The sequence below is a fragment of the Delphinus delphis genome, chromosome 16 (assembly GCF_949987515.2).
Source record: "Delphinus delphis chromosome 16, mDelDel1.2, whole genome shotgun sequence".
In the NCBI taxonomy this organism is placed as follows: domain Eukaryota; kingdom Metazoa; phylum Chordata; class Mammalia; order Artiodactyla; family Delphinidae; genus Delphinus; species Delphinus delphis.
Window position 1 is genome coordinate 37,489,981 of NC_082698.1, and position 24,888 is coordinate 37,514,868.

At 37.7% G+C, this 24,888-nt stretch overlaps 1 protein-coding gene and 1 long non-coding RNA gene across 2 annotated transcripts in view; one reads left to right on the forward strand and one right to left on the reverse strand.

The window, feature by feature from the left end:
• Positions 1-21,778, forward strand: part of RNLS (renalase, FAD dependent amine oxidase) — a 273,286-nt gene extending 251,508 nt beyond the window's left edge. Inside the window, exon 7 of the mRNA XM_060034531.1 lies at positions 17,328-21,778. Coding sequence (XP_059890514.1) covers positions 17,328-17,480 — 153 coding nt within the window. The 3' untranslated portion in view covers positions 17,481-21,778. The remainder of the gene's footprint in view (positions 1-17,327) is intronic.
• The window catches only part of LOC132439830 (uncharacterized), a 223,483-nt gene that overhangs the window by 76,052 nt on the left and 122,543 nt on the right, over positions 1-24,888 (reverse strand). The window contains exon 3 of the long non-coding RNA XR_009522436.1: positions 8,496-8,571. This is a non-coding gene — a long non-coding RNA (uncharacterized lncRNA). The remainder of the gene's footprint in view (positions 1-8,495; positions 8,572-24,888) is intronic.

Consider the following 24,888-nt stretch of genomic DNA (forward strand, 5'->3'; position numbering starts at 1 on the left):
TGAATATACCAAAATTATGAATCCAAATGATTGCCCCCTTCAACATAGTCAGTCACCCTAATAAGCCACACCCTTATTTTAACAAGATCAGGCATCTCTTTCAGAGCCAGACACTTATTCCTCAGCATGTAATCAGTTGAATCATGTCTTTGAAAGCTGAGCTTGAATTTAATGTTTTAGAAACAACCGAAGTCATTTGGACTTAAATCTTTTTAATAAACGGATGACCCATCTTGACAATTTTCTTAAATGTTTTTATAGAACTAAAGAAATATAGCTCTTTGTATTTAATCTGTTTTAATGTGTCTAGTAAGCTGATTCTAAAAGCTGCTACCCCTAAAAGACATTCGCCAGTGCATCACAGATTTAACCATAAGGCCTTCTAGGATAAGTGCTCTGAAAGACAATAATCAGTTGTGTTTATCAGTTAAATACATTAGATGTTTTGTTTTGTAATTTATTTCTAGGATAAAATCATGCTCTTTTGGTCATTCTGCCACTAAGACTTTTCTCCCATATTTGTGTCTTGTAATTCCTGGATTTTTGATAACGTGGTGTGATTATGATCTTGGACTTTGGAGTCAGACAGACAGTCAAACCTCAGCTCTCCCTGTGCCTTTGAGCAAGCTAGACTGTAACTCTAAGCCTCAGGGCCCCATCTATAAATGGTACAACTGAACCTCCCTCATAGGGTTGTGGTCAGAATAAAAGGAGAGAACACAGTAGAAAAACTAGCACAAAGCAAGTTACTACAAAACTAGCACGAAGCAAGTTCTCAATTAATATTATTAAACAGGGGTAGCAAGAGGAGGAGGAGAGGAGTGATTCCATGGTTATTTCTTAGTAGATGAGCTCTGTGTGTCTCCTGCTCTCTTTTCTGGTACCTCTCTTCATGCCCACATGCTGTCCTACTTTTTTATTTTTTCTTACTCTCTTCTCTTTTCAGAGTCTCTGTCTTTTCTTTGTTTCACATACACAAATAGTTCTGGACAAGGATATTTCAGAAGGACTGACTCAATGCCAGGGGCTGTGACACTAAGTCATACCATAGGGACTGTTAACATCAGACAAGATGAGATAAAAGTGGTGTATCCCTGTAGACACAGGGACAAGGAACTCTTGTCAGTTTTTTTCAGCTTATAGATTCTCAGCTTCTTGCCATTCATTCCGAAACTATCTTGTATGGTAATTTAACACAATTTATGACATGGGTCAAAATTTCCTGGCATGAAATTATGGCCACAAGAGCATTCTTGCCTATGTGCTGTAAGTTTATGGTAATATGGAGAGCCAAAACAGGCCCTTTGGGATCTATGGACTATGGCATGACCCAATCTACCAAGAGCAGGAAATCTAACAGGTGTCAGTCCTGAGCATTCCTTTGAGTAATCTCTCACCTCTTTCTCACTGGCACAGAACTAGCCAGTTGCTTCACTTTATTCTGAGGTAACTACATATGCATGAGATCATCAGCTGAGAAATTCTGATCATTGAATTAGGGATGTTCAGTCACAGTTTAATTGAAGTTTATGGGCAGATATTTCCCCTTTTCATAAAATTCCATATTATATGAGCTAGTCAACGCTTTAACACATATGAATTTAATTAAATCATTTTTTTTCAAGTACTCATGACAGGAACTTACCCTGCCACGTAGTCAGCATCACACTTTTTCAAAAAAGCTATTTTGAATAGCATTACTTTACAGAAAACTTTAAAAAGGAGTCTGTGTCATTTTTCCTGTATAAATGCAAAAATATATTCATCTGTGCCCAGTATTACTACTGAAAACTGGATGATGGATGTTATTATATGGGTGTGGACAACCTAAAAGAAATAGGCCCTTTCCCATAAAGGGAAGTCCACTTGGTCTGTTTAGAGTAGACATCAGTATTATGCTCTAAAACTAACAAGCTGAACTAAAAAGTTCAGTTAACAAATGCTATTTATACCAACATTAGAAATTAATAATATATATTCATCTTTTCATTTAGCATACATTTATTGAGTTCCTACTATGTGCCAGACATTATACTGGATTCTAAAGACTCAAAGACAGCTCCCTTCATTCAAGGACCTTCCCATATAATCAATAAGGCTGACCAATAAGCAGGTAATCATGATATGGTACAGTTTGTTTTAAGAAAGGGATACACAATGGACTGTGTGCACACAGAGCGGATTTGAGGAGAAAGTGGTAATAAATAGCTTCCTAAACGAACATGTTATTTGAGCTAAATCCTACAAGATTAAGTCAGAGGGGCAAAGGGAATGATGTTGGAATGATGTTCTAACATTGTGTACACTTTCCCAGAGGCAGGAGAGTGCAAGATACATTCTTGTTTTTCATCTTGATCTTGCCATCATCTGTTATAGCATTCATATAAACCATGACAATCTACATCATCATTTTATTAGACAGTGTATATGCATAATCATTCTCTCTCTCTCTCTCTCTCTCTCTCTCTCTCTCAAAAATGCCATTTATTAATCCCCTACTCTGTGTAGCTCACTAGGCTCTGTATGTAACTCGCTTCATCTCTACCCTGTGAAGGTTTATACTTCTTCCCCATTGCATAGGTCAGAAAGTTGGGGAGTTGAGAGCTCAGTGCCTTGTGTGAGGTTCTTCCACTAGGACGTGGCAAATATGTAATTCAAACACAGGTCTATTTAAAATCTAGTGTTTTTAAACACTCACTCTACTGATGGTAATTGAGATCTGGCTTTCCTCCAATTATGACACATTCTTCTACCATCATTCTGTTGGCTGCTGTCAGTTAGAAATAATAATTAACGTTTATACTCTGATTTTAGAAAGTACTTTTATACTTGTTTTCATTTGATCCTCACAACAATTCTGACAGATCAGGAAGCATCTTTGTTTAAATGAGGAAACTAAGGTTCAAATTGACTGGTGTGCCTAACATGACGCAATGAGTGAGCAGCAAAATAGAAGCTGAATATGTTACTTTTACATTCAAAAGTCCAAGTTTCACACTGTATACAAAAATTAACTAAAAATGGATCATAGACCTAAATATAATACCTTAAACTATAAAACTTCTAGATGAAAACATAGGAGAAAATCTTTACAATCTTTGGTTTGGCAAACATTTCTTAGATAGCATGCAAAAAGCACAAGCCATAAAAGAATAAATTGATAGGGCTTCCCTGGTGGCGCAGTGGTTGAGAGTCTGCCTGCCGATGCAGGGGACACAGGTTCGTGCCCCGGTCCGGGAAGATCCCACATGCCGCGGAGCGGCTAGGCCCGTGAGCCATGGCCTCTGAGCCTGCACGTCCGGAGCCTGTGCTCCGCAACGGGAGAGGCCGCAACAGTGAGAGGCCCACATACCGCAAAAAAATAATAATAATAAATAAATAAACAAATTGATAAATAGGGCTTGATCAAAATTTTAAAAATGTTTTTGAAAGGCAGTGTTAAGAAAATGAAAAGACAAGCCATAGACTTGGAAAAACATATATCTGATAAAAGACTGGTATCCAGAATATATAAAGAACACTCACAAATCAGTAATAAGAAAACAAATGGCCCAATCATTTAAAACTGGGCAAAAGATTTGAAAGAGCACTTCACAAAGGATAGGTGTGAATTTAACCATGGAGGTGTAAGAGTTCTACAATGAAACCACAAAACATTGCTGAAAGAAATTAAAGAAGACTTAAATAAATAAATAAAAGTTATCTCATGTTCATAGATCGCAAGACTTAATATTTTTATGATGACAATATTATCCAAAGTGACCTACAGATTTATTACAGTGTCTATCAAAATCCCAATGGCCTTTGCAGAAATGGAAAAGCTAATCCAAAAATTCACATGGAATTGCAAGGGACCCCAAATAGCCAAAACAATCTTGAAAAAGAATAAAGTTGGAGGAGTTACATTTTCTGATTTCCAAACTTACTGCAAAGCTACCATAATCAAAACAGTGTGGTAATGACATAAGAATAGACATATAGATCATGGAATAGAATCAAGAGCCCAGAAATAAACCCATACCTGTGGTGAGTTGATTTCTGACAAGGTTCCCCAAAACATTCAATGGAAAAGGAATAGTCTCTTCAACATATAGTGCTGGAACAACAGGATATCCATATACAAAAGAATGAAGTTGGACCCTTACCTTACACCACATGCAAAAATTCACCTAAAATGGATTGAAAACATAAATATGTGAACTAAAATCACAAAAATCCTAGAAGACAACATAGGTGGTAAATCTTTATGACCTTGTATTCAGCAGTGGTTTCTTAAATATAAAACCAAAAGCATAAGTAACAAGAAAAAAAAGTAGGTAATGTGGACTTCATCAAAATTCAAACCTTGTGTGCACAGAAGAATTAGCAAGGAAGTGAAAAAACAACCCTAGAATAGGAGAAAATATTTGTGAATCACTTGTCTGATATGGGTCTACTATTCAGAATATATTAAGAACTCTTATAAATCAATAGCAAAAAGCCAAACCGTTCAATTTAAAACTGGGCAAAGGACTTGAATAGACATTTCTCCAAAGAAGATACAAATGGTCAACAAGCACATGAAAAGATGCCCACATCATTAGTCATTAACGAAACACAAACTAAAACCAAATGAGATACCATTTCACAACCACTAAGATGGCTATAATTTTTTTAAAAAACGAAAAATAAGTGCTGGTAAGGATATAGAGAAATTGGAATGCTCATACCTTGCTGATGGGAATATAAAATGGTTTAGCCACTGTGGAAAACAGTTTGGCAGTTCCTCAATAAAACAAACATAGAATTACAGTATGATCAATCTATTCCAATACTCGGTATAAACCCAAAAGAATTGAAAACATGTGTTCACATAAAACTGTATACACAAATGTTCACAACAGCATGATTCACAATAGCCAAAGGTAGAAACAAGCCAACTGATGAATGGGTGAATATAATGTGGTATACTCATAAGATGGAATACCATTCAGCCATAAAAAGCAATGAAGTTGGTACATGCTACAGAATGGGTGAACCTTGAAAATGTTACGCTAAGTGAAAGAAACCAGACACAAAGGCCTCATCTTGAATGATTCCATTTATGTGAAATATCCAGAAAAAGCACATTCATAGAGACAGAAAATAAATGTTTGCCAGTGACTACTAGTGATAAATTTCATGTTACGTGTATTTTACCATCCACAAAAAAAAGAAGAGATGTGGATGGCAAGCAAGCACACAAAAATATGCTGAACATCATTGGTCCTTGGGGAAACGCAAATTAAAATGACAATGAGATACCATGGCACACCTACTAGAATGGCTCAGATCAAAAATTCATCCCCAAATGCTGGCGGGGATGTGGAGCAACTGGAATTCTCACGTATCACCGTGGGAGTGCAGCAGGGCATGGCCCCTTAGGAAAAGAGTTTCACAGTGTCTTACGAAGTTAAATATACACTTACCATATGACCCAGCAACCCCACTCCTAGGAATTTACCCAAGAGAAATGAAGTCATATATCCACATCAAAACTATATGTGAATGTTTGTAGCAGCTGTATTAATAATAGGCAAAAACTAGAAATATCTCAAATATTAATTACCTGGTAATGGTCAAAACTGTTGCACATCCATAAATGCAAAACTATACTGTAATAAAATGGAACAAACTGATAATATTTGTAATAAACATGAGTAAATCTCAGAAGCATTATCTATGTGAAAGAATCCAGACTCATAGGCTACATACTGTATTATTCTATTTGTATGACTTTCTGGAATAGGCAAAACTGTAGGGACAAAACACTCATGCCAGGGGCTGTGATTGGGTGAATGGGGTTAACTAAAAAAAGAGGCACAAGGGAATTTGGGGGAGGCTGATGAGAACGTTCTCTATATTGTTTTATAGTGGTAGTTACACAGCTGTGTACGTTGTCAAAATTTATAGAACAGTACACATAAAAAAGAGTGAATTTTACTGTATGTAAATTATACCTCAATTAATCTGACTTTAAAAACCACTTGTTTTTTTAACCTCCACTATTGTCTGAGGAGCACAAGCACTGACCCTTTTATTTTCACAGTATTCAAAGTAGAAAGAAGGTTTGTTTCTAGACCTGAAGATCAAAATGGCTGCAGTCTTTTTGCCATAATTTCAGAACCCAACCAAAAAGCTATTGGGTCTGTTCAACATGAATGAGGACCAGAAAGAAATAATGGCCATGCTTCTGGGTTGTCAAGAAGAAGGGAAAGGGAGTGGGAGAAGGGATGAAGAAGGATTGAATTAGTGGGAAATTAAGCAGCTATTAACTTAAGTGGGGGAGAAGCAGTGATTAGACTCAGCTGAGTAGGAAAGATGATTTTTTTTTTTTTTTTTTTTTTTTTTTTAAGTTTCTCTCTCGACTCAAAATATAAAGCATTTTTGGCCCTCTACATCCTTGGAGCCCAAGCAATTGGATCCTTTGAGAGATTGTGATGCAACATTTATATTTAGATGAAAACAAAAGGATTCAAGTCTGTTAAATCACCTTGTAAGTAGGAACTGGTTTTTGTATCCTCACACCTTATACAGTGCTCGGCAGCTACCAGGAGCACAACAAATATTTGAAGAGTTAATGAATGAATATACTAAAACTTGCTGAAGGACAGAACGACTTTCTATTAAATTAAAAACTTTAAAGGGAAATGTAATACGACTGTTGTTTTGTCCATTATTACTGCCACAGTACTATAGAGAAAACAGTATCTCATTCTTTATTGTGTGCTTGTTCTGAATAAGTCATCAAAGTAGACTGCTCCAGTGTTTTCAGGACTTTAAAAGACAGAATAGGTCTAAAAGAATTCAATGTAGACATCACCAATTGAATATACAGTTTCAGCAAACTCTGTCCTTTGCAGTTCGAGCCCGCTGAAGCTGCTACATGGATCATAGAATTGATTCGTGGCACATTCTGCCCGCATCTACCCAATGTTTTATTAAAATAGAATAGACAAATACCAATAAAGAGAAAAGCTACGCTGAGAATTGACCAAACCACATCACTTTCTTCACACCTAGGGTATTGCAACCAATAGTAATTTTACAGCAGCTCTCTGTGTACCAGATACAGAGCTCTGTAGCCAGAAGCCCAAAATACAAGCAAACCTTTCCCTAAAGCACAACAAAGAAACGGGTTTATGAAATCACCGTTAAATATAATAGAACACTGGAGAGATGAGTAAAACAGAGGCAAGATAAGATGATGCACATAACACATAAGAACCAATTTAAAATGTACCATCTCTGCAGGAAATCAACCATGCGTTGATAAAGCTCTTTATGAATTTAAGTACTATAACATAATATAGGATTGAGAGCCTCAAACACGAGTGACCAAAAGAGGTACAATACTTTTTAAGGAAATATACCTAAAAATAGATTAAATGGTATCATCAGCACCCTGAATGTATCATTATTATCCCAGTTCTGAGTATCACTTATCTTCAGTAATATGCGGTATATGGTTAAGAAATAATCCTTATCAACACTTTTCTTAAGAATGTAACAAATATATTCCATATGTCTGTGATTTCTGGCTGTGCCACAAAAATCTGCACATGGGCAGTTGACTCTTCTAAGAAAGAATTTTTAAAAGATAAAATAATTAGACATAAATTGGCTAGGTCATCCAGAAAAATTGTGTTTTTTATCCTTTGTCACACCTGTAGCTTTCAAGAATGTATTTACCATCTCTGAGGGAAAAAGTTATTTAAAGGATTATTTAGACTTTATGTCTGTGCAGGCTCAGCGCAGTTTAGCTATAATCTGTGGAAATAGCATAGACTGTGTCACCATGGTCTCCATCTTTTGAAATAAAGGCAGACATCTGTATATCCCTTTATACACATGCATAGGCATTCACACATACGCACTCATCTAGTTCTATTTTATACCCCTTTCAAGGTACTCTTTATACAATGGCATTTTATGAGATGAGGGTGAATTTTCTGGGTATGAAACCATCTTTACTACCTATCTGAAGTTCAGACTGATTCAAATATTCCTAGTGCCTTTGCCTGGACTCCACAAAACGTGAGCTAGAGATAGAGAATTCAGCTTTCCAGGAGTGATGACGTAAGTGTCAGCGCAAGGATTATGGACACCAGAAGAGTTGTTTCCTGGACAATGAAGTTGCTCAAGAAAGGAGTTAGAATGGTGAGGTGTGATGACACAGAAGGAAAAAGAAAAATTCAGAGACAGAGAAACCAAGGGAAGTTATTTTCATAGAGAAAAAAATTCCACCACATTTAAAGACCACTTGAACACTGAGAATTTAAAGCTTTCAAAAGTTTGAATTAGTTTTTTGCTCGCCGTGTACATACATCCTTTGAGCAAACATTTATTCGATACCAACCATGTACAATGGAGATGTAAATGGAGATGCTGGAAATACAAGAATGAATAAAACACAGTTCCCATAGCTTTCTATTTCTGAGGACTCAAAAGGCTTTTAAAAATCAAATATGTCTTACCAAGTTGTAATTTGGTGAGTTAAATGTAGAGGAATCAACGACATCTTACTGCCTTTTCATCAAACTCCAGAGGGACCTTAAAAAAAATAAGAGAAAGAGATAGACACATTACATTTTTAATTTGGCCAATAGAAAACATTTTGTACTGTTAAAAAAAATCTGTATTCAACTTTCATTTCTCATATCTCCCTTTCCTGTATCACAGAAATTTACTTAGGGGTCAGTAGTATTTTTCACTATTGACACCACACTACAGTCTCATCTTTTTCAGAGTGCCTGGACTAGTTCCCCATCTATAGATATGTAAACAAACATTTCCATTGACATCAGCATAAGTTATGGTCTCTCCTTCATTTATTTACATTTCTCCCTGTTTTTGTAAACAGGCATATATAGATGCTTATAATCAATGCCTTGGGAACACGGTAAGAATGGGAAGACGTAAACAGAGAATCAATACAAACCACATTTACCTTCTAGGTACTTGCAATTTGGAGGTAGGTATGTATTCCACATTTGATTAAGTCTTTTTCCCCCATTCCTATTTTTCTCCACACCTTTTATGATTACTACCTGAAAATTTCACTTCAGGTAAACAAACAAAATGTTTTACCCCAGATTCTAGGTCTATCTAGATTAATATTTGTATAAAAGGGAGGTTGTGCAAGTTTCTGGGAAATAAGTTTTGCACAAGATTTTATTCCATTTTTTAAAATTACTCATCCACTCACCAAGTCCAAACTTAGGTTGTCCAATGTTACCTGAGATTACTGATAGTTTTTCAAAGCCGACCTTTGCTTCTCCCCAACCCCTCTTTTATGGGCAACATTCCTCAGGCTGACAGAGCCTCTGCTCTGAGCCACATCAGGCACCTCACCCCAGAGCAGTGGTTCCAAGCGTGTTTACTTCATGGACTAGTAAAATCCCTCTAACTATTTGGGAACCTATATAATATTGCTATCTTTTTATTCTGCAGTTAAGAATTTAAAAAGTAAAACACAGCTACAAGAATTTAATGCAAAGAATAACTCACCCAAAAATATGTAGTAAAGATATCACCTCATAACAATTTATAAATAGAATACATTTTGCTCTATTAAAAAGTTCATAATTCTTATTTTTTCTCTTCTTGCCATAGATTGACTTTTGGGAACCACTACCTTTGAGATTTGCATAGGGACTCTAAAAGAATAAGTTAACCAAATATTCAATTTCTGCTGTTTATGTACTATGGCATGGGTTCAGGTTTACACTGGCAGCAGAGTAGAGGAAGTGAGGAAATGTATGAATCAGCTCCATACCATCTCAGGCCTCCTAGCTATTCATATTGCCCGTGTGGTCAGCACCTCACAAACACAATGGACAGGGGAAATGCCAACACAAAGATATTATTACTCAGAGCTTACCCCAATCAAGTTAGTGTGCAACTAGGAGACAATAAGATTTCCTTGAAATCCAGGGACAGTTTAAGGAAAGTCACCCTCTGACATGGGAATTGATTAAAAACCGGTTCAAAAGATGTAGTGTGTGTATCAAAAGCACAAGTGATGGTTTAGACATCTCCATCTGCTGTCAAGACTCAGGCGTACCCAAGTTTAAATAAAGTGACCCTAAAGAATGTAGAGCAACATAAGCAAACAATAAAATTACCTACAGTCTTTTATAACACCAGAGCGTTTTTTTAATGTGAATTCTTTCAAATGCAATTGAGAAATAGGAGGGCAGTAGTACCACAGGGGAATCGTATTGGTTTTGTACATGTTTACGTTTTCTCACAAGCAAACAAATATTTGCTTCAGCAAATATGAAAATCTTAAGAAAAAAACTGAAAATCTCCAGAGGTCTCTTCCTTTAGTGCCATAGTGGCCGCTACAGAGGCCTCAAGAACCACTGGGTTTTCCACCATGTTATGTTCTTCAGCAAAAGTGTAAGTGCTGATGAAATAACATTTCCCCTTTGGTAAAATGATGGACTGATGAAGAAGGCTATATCCTGGATATTTTTAATTTTGGTCAAATTGGTCTCTTTCAGAAGCAGCTTCCCCTCAGGACCTATTACATCTCAAAGGAGGAAGCATAAGCCCCAGAGTTTAGGCTGCAAAGATGTCCCTAGATTTAGAGGCTGGGAAAATGTTATTAATCTTGCTAGTCACTTTACTTTATTGTTTTTGTTAGTGCTTTCAAAGTTCTTTAGGTTTTGAATTACCTGCACCAACTCTATCTTCCTACAAGCCCTGATACTTGTAACACACAGTTTTATAGAACTATGGTTGTAGCCAAAATATATGTATTTTATTTTCACCCAGCAGTCAAAGACCCGATGTGACCCATGGAAGGGCAGTGGTCTAGAAGGAGGTTACTAGAAGGTTATTAGAAGGAATTGGAATTGAGCTTCCAGCATCATTAGAGGAAATGGCTCCTGATGTGATTCTAATTCTTGGCATTGAAATATCTCTGCTTTGGACAAAGGCAATGCATCAGTCTCTCCTGGCTTAACGGGAAAAGCAGGGAAAAAAACAGTAAAGAATATTTAATTCTCTTATTTCTAATTACGTGTTTGCTCTGCAATCTTCTAATCCAGGATTGGTATATAGGATTCCTCTCAAGTGCCAACTCCAATTGACTGGTAGTGGCTGCCTGAAGCGATGAAGTGAGAAGGATGCTGAGGCCACTTCTGGGCTCAGTGGAGAAGAATGCCACAATTGATTAGTGATGTCTGTCAGGAGATACCGCACATGTGTCACCCCTATAATCTATGTTACAGTTGAGGAAATTTGCCTACTAAGATGAATGGTCTGGGCAGACAACAAGATTCGGTTCTGGAATCGGTAAATTTACCTTTGTGAATGAACAAATCGATTTTGTGATAACCAGTCCATCTCTGTCAGTTTCACCTGAGGCTGCTCATTTGGGTGAATTGAGAAAATGGAGGGTTTAAACCAGCAATGCTGAAGACCTTAGAAATCCTGACACTGAGATGCTGCTTGCCTGAAAAGGCCCTGCTTAAAGGATCCTGCCATTATCTTTGTCCTACTTATGCATTTACTAACTAGTAAGTATTTTATCAATTGTAAGATGCCATCAAATCGGTATGCACCAGGAGACAGTCAGGATGTAGTGTTCACACATGTGAATGGTTATTTTTAGTCTAACAGTGGGACCACCACCGCAACCCCTTGATTAAAGTAACAAGTAATTTAAGGACCATTTGAGAACAGAATATGAGCCTTGGTTCCTCCCTAAAAAACCTTTCTTTCCCACTGGAGAGAAAGTGCACAATCAGAACTTGGAGAACAGGTATCAGAACAGGAGAACAGGTATCAGCGTCTTGGAGGAAAACCCCAGAAAGGACAGTTCAGTGGAGCACCCTTGTAAGAAATGGTGCATGGCCAGCACTCAAGGCTGCACAGAGGACAGATTGTGTGGGGAAGAGCATATGGACATTGACACCCTTAGTGAAAGCATGCTTCACAGAAGTCAAACTCTGAATGTGAAGATTCTGGAAAAGCTAACCAACTTATTCTTTTATTTCCTTTTTACGTCTGCAAAAGATCTACATGTAGATAATTCTAAAAGAACTTCTCTAGTAAGTATAAAATAAAGCTTTGGGTCATGCTGACACCATTTTAAAAAATTTCTCATTGGTACTTAAAATATTGATGATGCCTTAGCTTCAGTGAAATGCAGTGTAATCTACATCCATAGCAAGCCGCAGCCAGCACCTGATTGTTCATAGGTTGTCTAAGTTCTCTCAAGTTAGCTGCACAGCTAGGATTAAAGCCTATGAGACCTTAATTCTTGCCTAGGTCACTTGAATATCCCCTAGTGCCATATTTCAGAAAGTAAACAAATGGGCTGAATGGCCAGCTAGAACGGGTCACCCTAAAATAGAGCCACCGTGTAGGCCAAATCAATGGGATTGTTCTATGGGTAGACTTCTGACAGTCCAAGGACAAGCTTTAGCTGTCAACATAGGTTTGGAAGAAAGAAGGTGCATTGTCATGTGTGTCACTGAATTTTTTTGCTAGCCATCAACTATAATTTTGTGGAAATACCCATTTAGCCTACTTGTCTGCCTCCCTCTTTCTTTTCATCTTTAATTTCATTCTTACCCCCAAGGGACTATTTTTGTGTGACTTTTCACAATTAATAATCATTATAAAAAGAAACTATTAGGTTAAATCATATAAAAGTGGACAGTATTTTACCATTTCTGACCTACAGAATCAGCAAATTTATGTAGTTTAATTTAATACATGACATAGGAGACATTCACATACAGCAGTTCGCAGAGACATTTATCATTACTGAGAGCCTTCTAAGTACAATAGCTCTTCCATTTGAGCTTCTGCCAGCTCTGCGGGAGCCACTGAGCAACACTTCTTGTGTAGCTGGTCCCCTATGAACACCATTTGATCAACTATGTGTACGATATTCTGTCTTTTTATAAACTCAATAAACATTTATTGCACACTTCATGTGGGCTAGGCACCGTTTTCAGCCTTGGGTACAAAGATTAGTGCATCACAGTGTCCTCACTTTTCAGAGCATGCAGTCTAGGAAGGGAGACAGGCATGGACATAATTACAGTGCAAAATAGCAAGTAACATAATAGATATAAATAACATGCTGAAAAGGCACTTACCCTGCCTGGCAGAGCAAGAAGACCTCTGAGCAGGTGACATTTGTGCTAGTTCTTAAAGGATAAGCAAATTACTTGGCAGGAAAGACAGGGAACAATACAACATCACTAAGCAGAAATGACTTGTTCAAAGTCACAGAAGCACAACAAAGGAGGATGTGCTTGAAGAACCTTAGTTTGAATGTAGATAGGACACATGGCAAAAGTGAGAGAAGCAGCAAGAGGGCAGGCTTGGATGGAGGTAAGACTGGGTTATGAAGGGCCTTCCGTGGGGGGCTGAGGAGTTTGCAGTTTATTCTACAGGTGGAGAGGAGTCACAAGACACACACGGGTTTAAATCTCTTAGCTATAAAACTGCTTTTTCTGCTTTGAATTTGTATGTCCAGTCCAGTCATCACCTAAGTATATAGAACCATTACATTAGCGACCCACAGTATCAGCTGCTGCAGTCTGAGTTCTTTCTTACCTGCCCTGGCACACACGTGAGCCCAAGCATCCTGGATTTCCAAGGGGTTGTTTCAGCCCTGACATCTCTCTTAAACACAGTCATTGAGCTGTGGTTCCTCACTGTGGCTGGAAGCATAGCCAAAGGCTGCATTACTGTGAGAGATTGTGGCTTTGACAATTACGTGCTGCTCCACTGCAGGGCCCTCTACTTCACATGGGTGAAGGAGGCTGCCAACACACCCTTCATGTTTTCATATTTTCCTCACTGGGTAATTGTAAAATGGGCGAATCCACCTAAATGCAGCGAGATTGATTTCATCCCAACTGCAGACTGGCTAATCAGTGGCCCAGTTTTCCAGCCGTGTGATCTGGCATCTGGCACTTACCACTCATCAAATGAAATTACACAGCACCGATAAATGACCACCTCACCCCTAGGCAGAACCTTTTTCCTTAAGCTGCCTCCTGCTTAATACTTGTCTAATGTTTAACACCATGGTTTATCCATACAGGGATGTCAGCCGGAATGTATCAAAACTTTACTACAAATGGAGATTTATATATGTGTGTGTATAAACATAGACACACATATAGGTATATGTATATGAATATGTATGAATGATTTATCCCATTTATGTGAATTTTCCAGATGACTATTAAACATTTTTGTTTTATTTTACTTAAATTAAGTCTTTATGGAAACATTTCTGAAGGGGTTGGAGGGGCGAGTTCAGGAGTTCTGCTTTGTTTGAATGTTTGTTCACCTCTGAGCTTTCTGTCCTCAGGAAAGTAACAGTCTGAGTCTCAGCTTTCTCAGCTATAAAATGAGAATAATAGCAACTACCTCATAGGTTGCTGTGTGAATTAAGTGGGGTGTGCGTGTGACGCATTTGCTATGCAGTGAACATTCGAGAAATGCCAACAATTAATACTTTATGCATATTAGAGTTGATTCTGGAATATTGGGGCCTTCATCATGAGCATTAATGATTGCAGGAAGACTAATAGCTAGTACCCTTGGGGACTATTAAGAGCCAGAAAGTTATTTGCCCTCCACTAAATGACCCCAGACTGCCAGGCTTTTTCCCGGCCCTGTCTGGTTTTCGAGTGTTTCTACAGCATCCCTTGCTTTCAGACTACGAATTGTCATGTTCTAAAATCGCTAATATATAGGAGCCCAGCAGTTTCCTTTCTCCCTTAGTGTTTCACCGACAAATCAAATCATCCAACTTGTTTAAATTCCATCTAAAGCAGGAGATTAAAAAGCTCCGATTGAACACCCAAGTCTGTGCTTCAGTGTCTGTACTGTGTGCTATCTATTTTAGCCACTCAAAGGTCTTTTCTACCCATTTCAAGGCTATCGGCTATGGAAAGACAAATAGTGCACGATCTCACTTACATGTGGAATCTAAAATAGTCAAATGCATAGAAGCGGAGAGTAGAATGGTGATCGCCAGGGACTGGTGGGAGGGGAAAATAAGGAGATGTTGGTCAAAGGGTACAAAGTTTCAGTTATATATGATGAATCAGTCCCAGCAATTTAATGTACAGCAACATGACTATAGTTAATTATACTGTACTGTACACCTGAAATTTGCTAAGAGAGCAGATCTTATCAATTACCTTGACTATGGTGATTATTTTGTGATGTATACATATAATACAACATCAAGTTTTACATCTTAAATATATACAATTTTTATTTGTCAATTATACTTCAGTAAAGCTGGGGGGGGGAAAGAAATTATGATTCAACATAATAAATTAAAACTATGACCTAATTTTCCTAAAAGATTATCTGCTATGTCTATGATAGATGATATTGCTATCAAGTGACCTCCAGAAAAGTGAGGGGATACTTTTAACATTTTACATTTGTATCTGATACAGGTCTTTAAAGGTCCATATCTTAAGTGATTCAAGAAGGAAATAATTGTACCACTTCTTTTTTTTAAAGCAAAATATGGCATATAAATAAAAATATCTATGCAAAGTTTTTCTGGTTTTAAAAAATTATAAAAGCGTATACTAACTCAGCCTATCAAAAACCTAAATCAGCTCCATAATCCAAATAGCATTTATACATTTCTTGATTTTTTGGTGTGATTTTTAAACAAGCAAATCCTCATGGGCCTTATTCTATTACTCTTCATGAAAACACTGTATAAGGGAGACCAGAACTGCCACGTTGTAGTCTATGTGAACGGCGCCCCCTGAAGTTGTGCGGGAAAGTAGTCCCAAGTGAGATCGCCTTTATAATAGCTTTGTGTAATTTGGTTTTTTAGGGAGTTTTTGGTGCTTCAGTAGCCAAACCACCAGTGTCCAAGATAAAAACATTCATCTCCAGCTCATTCCACTTGCTGTGAATGCTTGTTAGCAACATACATTCCAACTTAGAGAATAATTTTTCCAGGAAATAACCTCTATACCTTTCTCATCATTTCAAATATTATAAACCTGGTTCTACAAAATAAAATAAGTCCCAGACTTCAGCTGATTCTCCTACTTTTGGTGCATATATAGTAAATTCTAAATTCTTAATAGACTTTATTTATAAATTTTGTGTTTTTAAAATTTGAAACACAATATTCCTCTTATTTTGCCTCTCAGTTATGTCCCTTCCTCCTGTCAGCCCTCTCCCCCAACACACACACACACACACACACACACACACACACACACTGTGACCTGCCCCACAGATTCCTAAACAGTACCCATAGACTGTGATGTTTACACATGCTTCTCCTTCTCTTTGGAAAGCCCTATACCTGTTTCCTCCCCTGGCAAACTTTTATGTGTCCATCAGAACTCACATGAAGTGACCAGTCGTGCCCCTTTGAAGCTTTCTCTGTCCTCTGTCAGGTGTGCTGGCCTCCTCCCATGTGTTCTTATAGCACATCGCCTTTCACTCTGTCTTAGGCCTTAGACACTTACATGCCAGCAGTCATGCTGAACTGGAAACTCCTTAAGGACATGACCCTTTAAATCTCTTTTGAATCTACCTTGTCTGGCACATAGCAGGTCCTCAATAATAGGTGAATGATTTCATGAATTTTGTTCTCCCTAATGAAAAGATTAACTGTACTTTCAACTAATTTAGCAGATCATGACCTATTAATTTTGAAGTTCAATACACTTCTGGTTATCTTATCAAATAACTGAAAAAGTAAACATTTAAAAATTTCAATGTAAACACTTGGGCGAGAACCATGCAATTCTTCAGCTCTTCCAGGGAGACCAGATATGGTTACATTTGCACAGAGGAGCAATTTATGGAACTAGTTGGAAATATTCTATGTTTTCAGGCTATCTTCGTTACCAAGATTGAAAGTCAGTACCTAATTGACAATAAAAGGATATGGTGTTCTAATTAGTGGGAATAAAGGAAAAGAAGTCCTTGCCCTTGTGACTGATTGGTTTAGGAAAATGTTTTCATTCATAGAGGAAGGAGGAGGTCCTCCCTTTTTTTTTCCTCCCCATGGTGAAAAATTTCAAGCTGAATGACAATTAGCACTAATCTGGAACTTTATAAATTGTGATGTAGCCTTGCTAGTCAAACTGTGAGTGTATATTGTTTGCACTTAATCCTTAACTTAGCCAAGGGGCCTTGGCTTAGTTTTCCATTGCTCGTTGGGAAACACCTTGATTTCTCCAGGTAGAGAAACGTTCCCCAGGTGGACATTGACGTGACAGCACAACAGAGCACAGAATGTCAATTTCAATTTTTTTTTTTAACATTTTCAGGTTACAAGTGCTGCTGCCAACTCTCCCGGTCAAATGACTCTTCATCTCAAACCGTTTCTTGTGTGTGGAGGGGATGGATTTACTCAGTCCAGCTTTGATGGCTGCATCACTTCTGCCTTATGTGTTCTGGAAGCTTTAAAGAATCATATTTAGTACCTGTATTCTTATTTTTTACATGTACTTTGGGGTTTTCACAATTTTCTGTCATTGATTATTTTGTTTTATATTTTGTTGAGAGAAATTATCGGAAAAGTGTTCTTTACTGATTGTTATTTTTCATATGGAGTAAAAAATCAATTTTATAATTTCAATAGTTACAAGTCATGCTAGAATGAAATTCCTTGTACTTTATACTTTTCTCCACTTTTCTGAATTGCCATGTCTACTCCTTGTTGGAGGCAAAGTAGTGCTTAAGAAAAAAAAATGACTCTCCCCCCAAATTATGTCAAATCAAAGTAACAGTTCATGTTCAGAAACCTTTATTATTCTTTTGAAAATTTCAATCCCAAGTGAAGAATAATCATTATCAAGGCCTCATTATAAATCTTCAAGTATGTCCTTGATTCAGTATTTTTACAAATTACCAAACTACAAGATTCCTCCAAACTGTGGATAACAGAGTGTAATTTTTGTTTCTCATTTCTCTTCCAAGTTATTAAATGATCCTGAATTGTAGGTCACATATGTCATCATCTCTAAGAACACAGTTTGGAGGGCAACTTGACTGACAAAGAAATGCCTCTTCAAATTTTCAGAAAATAACCAGATTCAACTTGACTTTCCAAGTCACACAGTACTTTTTAACCTCAGGAAAAAAAAAATCCAGTCTTAATAGGAAAGATAAAAATTAAAGAGAAACTGAGAGAAATTATATTGATCTTTACCTTCTGCTATCTCCTGTGGCTAGTGCTGTTACTTTTATGTCCTCTGCAGTATGTGCTGTGGCATTTAGACTCTGTCAAGTTTAATGAATTTAATACAAAAAAATTTACTGAACCAGAAAATAGATGCACTTAAAACAGTTCAATATTTGCCAACTTAGCGGTTCAGCATATCACCCACATGCTTCAGTGACAACCCCATGACTTGCTGGCTGGAGAGAAATTGATCCCCAGCCTTCCAAACAAGCTACCTGTTGCTAATTTGGAAAGTGAAATGCTGAGTTCCATTTCGCCATTTGGAAAGGAAAGAAATTGTTGCAGCCTCTCAAACTGAGAAAAGTTCAACCAAAGACTCCTTAGCTTGGTAGTATTTAAAATCTCACACTTACGTGCCCACTATCATACATACACACACACAGGCACAGGCAGAATTTGTTTATGTAACTACAGAGTGGGTTTTGTGATTCCATGAAATGTCATTATACATCTCCTATCAGCAATCACTTCATGGAAAACTGAAATGCCTACATGTGGTTAACATCACTTATTTTTGAAAGCATAGAAAGGAAAAGGGAAATTACTGTGATCTCTGGTATGATATGATAAAAATATTGAGATTTCTTTCATCATTTTGGCCTATATTTGATTAACGTTTGTCTTTATTCTGGTTATACCCTTAAAATGTGGTAAAATAGTACATTCAAATACATTAAGTAACTATTCTGTTTTTAACTAATATAATTCTGGAGCCATTTGAGTGAAAGCATACTGAAGATTTAAAAGCAATGTTATATTCATCTGATGAGTGTATATACTCCCAAGAAGAGAGAGAAAATGATTTATAAACGTGGAGTGGGTTACATACAGAAATTATGCTAAGCCATTACTGACGAGTTTTAATATCTATTCATTCGAAGTGTGTTTCCCTAATAATTGTGCATCTGCTTAAAGAAGACTATGGCAATACGAGAATGCACTCAACCCTGCTTAGTATGTAGATCCTTGTTACTTTGCTAATTTAATCATTTTGAAAATTCATTTTACATTTAGATCCATCTCTGATAGAAACAGACCAATTCCCTGATGCTCAAATAAGGAAAGAAAATGTTTCAAAAGTTTCTCTATTTTCATTTACCTCTTCCTCTTTAGAAATTGAAATGGATACGGGAATATCTTGTGCTAGAAGCCATCAAGCCTCAGATGGCCAGGATGCCCTAAATGACCCAGGGCAAAGGCAGCTAAGTCCCCTGAGAAATAGGGGTCAGCACCTTTTGGCAGAGTTACCAAGGTGTATGTATGTCAGCTCCACAGGACCACACAGCACCACAGTACTGCCAAACAAGAACTTTTATTAAACCAGCCAAGGAAATCTGCTCTGTTTTGAAAGGAGCATATTCAAGTGAGAAACGGCTTGAGCAGTGGGATGATTTAATACTTGTTAGCTGATAAATATAGACTTTGCTGGAATAAAACTTTATGATGCAGGGTTGAAAAGCTTAATTACTAAACTGTCTATACACATCTTGCTCAGGCAGCGAGGGTGACAAATTATAGCAGTCAAATAGTATTTTTCACCTCTGGCATTTCTGAAGGGGAAAAGTATGCCTAAAAACATCGAGAAAGCAGTAATAATCCCAGACCAGATATTACTGAGGGAAACGAAGACACGTCATTGAGTCACCAAGTCTTCTGTGCAAAATGCCACCATCACCACCCCTCCGCCTACTTACTGCCTTGTTAAGTAAAAAGAACAAGGTCAATTTTACATTTATCTGGCATTTTATACATATATATATATATATATATATATATATATATATATATGTATTTCCATCCTCCTAACATCTTGTGAAATAAACAGAGCAGAGAATTCTTATTCACATTTGACAAATGAGGAAACTGAGGCACAGAGATTGGCCAGCCAAGGTCACATCATCAAATGCAGGACAAGAACCCAGGCCTCCCATGACCCATTTCTATTTACATGGCACCGTGCCGGTGCCAGATGAACATGATAATTAAAGCTGAACTGAAATATTAGTTGGAGGTGCAGTCAGCACCATGTGGTCCTCTTACTGATGTTTCATTTCAGAGAGCTAACACTAATCCTGATGTGATGTATACAGGAATCTAATATAGAATAAAGTCTCCGTAAGTACTAGCTAAGTGATTTACATTCCTGTCATTTTCATTTGCTGGTTTATTTCCTTCTTTGGGGGGCACTTGCTGTGAAAAATGGCTGTATCCTAATGACACTGAATTTCAACCCAGCAGTAGTTGGTTAACAAACAGGCTTCCTCTGCATTCAGCGTTTCCTTCTGTATTCCTCTTTGTCTCTCTATTCCCTTTGTTTCATTCTCTCCTCTAGTAGTTTCTACCATTTCTTTCTCCCCTCTTATTTTTCCCTCCCACTTCTTACCCTGTGTCCCTTCTCAGAAATCTGGAATATAAATGCGATCACATTATGACTCATAGCATTTGTAATTTTTTGCTTTAATATAATCTCTTTTCTCTAAAATTTAAAGCAGCCAATGCTGCATTTTATTCAAGTTGATAGGATAATCATTATTTTGATTTTTCAAAAGTAATGCAAGAATTCAAAACTATCTGTAGCTTTCAGGGATCTCAGTGCTAATAACCTAAAATATATATGCAAATCATGGTATCAGGCTCTGTGGTGGACACAATGGAATATAATTAGCCATCTCCACCTAAAGATGCTAGTAAGGGGAAGACAAGTCCCATAGAGTGGGAGGCATGGTAAAGGTACATGTTGGTGGAATCGCAGATAGTAAATAAGATGCTGTATCTCATGAAACTGGGAATCCTAAGAGAAAGAACCATGTTTCCTTGGAAGAGAGAGGGTCTCCAGACAGAAGCAGAGATCCCTCAAGAAAACACTTTCGACAGCATCCCTCCCCTCCACACCATAGCTGGGCAAACCTGGCTGACTCTAGGAATCCAAACTGGGTATCAGAGTGGTCAGGATAAGTGAGTACTTTCTGTGGAGAAGGCTCAGTGAAACACAGAATGTAGTCTCTGGGAAAAGGAAAAAGCCTTGGCAAACCTCAGACTAGCTAGTTCAGGACTGAGCTGCTAGAATCCAGTCTGGAATGTCCTTGTGTTTCAGCCAGGTAAGCCAGGGAGGGTTGAAATGGTACTGTGTCCTGTGTTTCCTTCTCAACAGACAGTAATTATAGTCCACTTAAGAGTTCACAGCAGAATCCGTCAAATGAACCTGCTAAGGAAAAAGAATTTCTAAAGAGTGTGTTAATTGAAAAGGCACGCAGAATCATAGAATCCTGGAATGTCTAAATTTAGAGCAACTTGGAGACCATTTAGACCAGTTCTTAGCCATTTTGGATTTTGAACCTACTAGAGAAGCTATGGAAAGCTATAAGATTTTCTCCTAACAACAGCAACAAAAATAACGATGCACATAGAGCCTGCTGGCTAGCTGCCTGTTTTTGTAAATAAAGTTTTATTGGAACGTAGCCTTGCCCACTTGTTTGTGTATCATCTGTGGCTGTTTTTGCACTACAACAGTAGCGAGGGGTGTTTGCAACAGAGACTGTATAGCCTACAAAGCCTAAAATAGTTCTTATCTCGTCTTTTAAGAAAAAATTTGCTGACTCCTGTTTTAGGGGGTTACAAACCCTCCAAAATCTATTTTTAAACACCCGGAGGTCTATGGACCTCAGATTAATAACATCTAAATCTCCATCCTATTGCTTTATGTAAATATAGGCATAACTTAGATCCACACATCCGGTCCATTTTTCCGTGATCCTCTGCCCTATTGTAAATCCTTTAAGAGGAGCAGTACCGCTTGGCACTTAAAAACACATCCCCTGGAGTTAAATAGGTCTGTGTTTTAATCCAGACTTTTGCTCCTCATTGTGTGACCTTGCAGTTAAATAGCCTCACAGCCTCCTTCATCACTGAAAAATGAGTTAGTGGTAGCTGCCTCAGAAGATTGTTCTGAGGCTTAAATATATATAAAACCTTAAGAGAGTACTGGACACATAGTAAGTGCTTAATAAATGATAGCAATGATGGTAGTGATGATGAAGGGGAAGAAGAAAAGGGAGGAAGAAAGTATAAGCAGATCCTCCTGGTGCCTCTGAGGCCCCTGCGAAGGCCAGTTTCCTCTGCATTTGCGTAGGACAAGTAGGAGAGTTGATGGTAAGGAGAGTTTGTCCATTGACTAAATGATGGTGAAACTCGGTAACAGCTCTAGGTTTCTTCAAAACCTTCATGAAACAGAACAGCAGGGGCTACCTGAACCCAGCTGTGGGCCACTTTCTTTTTTCCTTCTTTGGTAAGTAGACGCTTGGGGAAAAGGTGGTTTGCTCTAAAGTGGTCCTTGAAAAGAAACCAGGGCTAGGTCATTACCAGGAGTAGGGATGAAGTAATTAGAAGCATTCTCTGCAATGAACGGTGTCTTCTCCTCGGCAAGTGTGTGTGCTGAATGCAAAGAATTGCACGCTTGGATTGGATTCTGCTGAAGATTATTTACTTAAATCTCTGAAACGCTGTGAAAACTGGGAGTGAGTTAGTTCACATTCTTGACATGTTTGGCTAAGTATGCAGATTCATTTCCCGTCCCTGGCCTTCATTTTAAAAAGCCCAACTCCTGGTAAGTTCTATGACATCCCGAACCTACCACTTTCTAGCTGTGTCATCTTGGACCAGTTTCTTATGTCTCTGAGCCTCAGGAGCTTCATCTATAAAATGGGGATACTAATTTTACCTGCCCTGGGGTTATCCTGAGTGTTATGGAATATACTATGTAAAGTGCTTAGCACTGTGCTCTGCACATAGAAAATAACAAATGTGAGCTGTTATTATTACTATTATTGTTAGAGAAAGATGACTTAGGAAAATCATTCCCTCTCATAACCATCACTGCACCTCTAGGTAGCTTTAAATCTCGCTAGGAAGCCAGTTCATTATAAACTCAGTGGGGACTGTAAGTTTGGCCTTAGTTAGAGTCATTTTTCCTCAGAAATTCTTACTGACCCTTGAGTGAATGAATGAATAAATGCTTTATGGTTTATTGTAATGCTCCTTAACATACCCTGCACAGGATCCTGGTTTTCCTCCGCCAGTCTAGTCTCCCCACTCTTGTGATACCAATCACACGTGTATTGTACTAACTGGTTCAATATCTACTTGCCATCCACAGAAGCAGGGGGCCGGGCACATAGGAGGTACTCAGGAAACATCTGTTGACCCAATGAATGAATGCATTCAACTAATGAACATTTCTTATTTTAATTGCATCAAGTACCAAAGTAAAACATTGCTGATACAGAATTATCCCATAGAAGAAAAATGTACCAACCTTATCCTCAGTAGAGGAGATAATTACAACAGTACCTACATTCTCCCTGTTTGGTCTCTATTCAGTCAATAGGTGATCTCAGAAAGTCCCTACTTTATGCTGCCTCCCACTATTTGGGAAGTCCTTTCTGGAGGCAAGGAGAATATGGGAGAGCTGCTCTACCATTTGAAACTGCCTAATAAACACCTGTACTTCACTTATCATTTTGCCTCTTGTTTAAAGATTTCTGCCTATGAAGCCAAAAATTTGAGCAAAGAAATGCACCAGACTAAAGAAGCCTGATGAGTCTTTTGTGTTTTTTATGAAAAGCTGGAGTCATATATATTGAAATTTGTTAAAAACTAGACAATTGAATTACCTGGAGAGGGAGGTTAACTGAATTTCAATTTAAATCATTATTAACTAGAAATCCTTTCTTGCATCAACTTCTGCATTTCTGTCTTTCCTGAATGCTTGGTTCACTTCTTTTTTCTTTTTTTTTAAGTGCCTCTGGTATACATGGCATATTAAAGTTGAATGAATCTTGCAAAGCCTTGGAATCAGGATTTCTTTAGAATGTAGTAAGCTCTATGGGGACAGAGTTTTTTGTCTTTTTTCCTTCACTTTGGAATCCTCAGTACCCAGAACAGTGCCTGTCACATATTGAATGAATAATCCAAGAACATTCAGACCATCAGCAATTAGGAAGCTGTGTTATATAATTAAAAGATGTAGCAAAAGAAATGAAAAACTAACAGCTTATGAAGTCTGACAAGAGACAAAAAAATGAAAATGAAAAAGCTTTCAAGTCTTACTTATTAATATGTAAGTTCCATAAAGACAAGAATCATGTCTAACTTGTCTAAAATATATCCCCAAAACCTAGCACAGAGTAGGTCACATAGTAGACACTGAATAAATTTTTGTTGAATGGTTAAATGATGTAAAAAAGGAAAGCTTAAGTGAAAATGAGCACTACATTCTAAAATATCCAAGAGAAAGAATCCTAGAAATATAATACTTAAGTGGGCCCTCTCTGTAGTTGGTGTGTTTGTGATGCACACATGTGCCAGAGTGGGGAGGGGAGGACATTGATGCTTTTCCCTGTGTAAACAGTCAGCATAGCTCCTGTGGCAGTATGTTCTGCATTCTGGTTTATCACCTCCCAACAACATGTTTTCAGGGTTTCTTGGCTCACATTTTTATTTTCTTGGTATTCTTTTTATTAGAATTGATTTAAAGGTGACAAGAGTTAGATCTAGCATAGGACCCACTTCTACAAGACAAGTCACCAACTTCCAACTCACACAGTATATTTTAACCATTCAAATAAACCATGTTTATTTACCCTTTG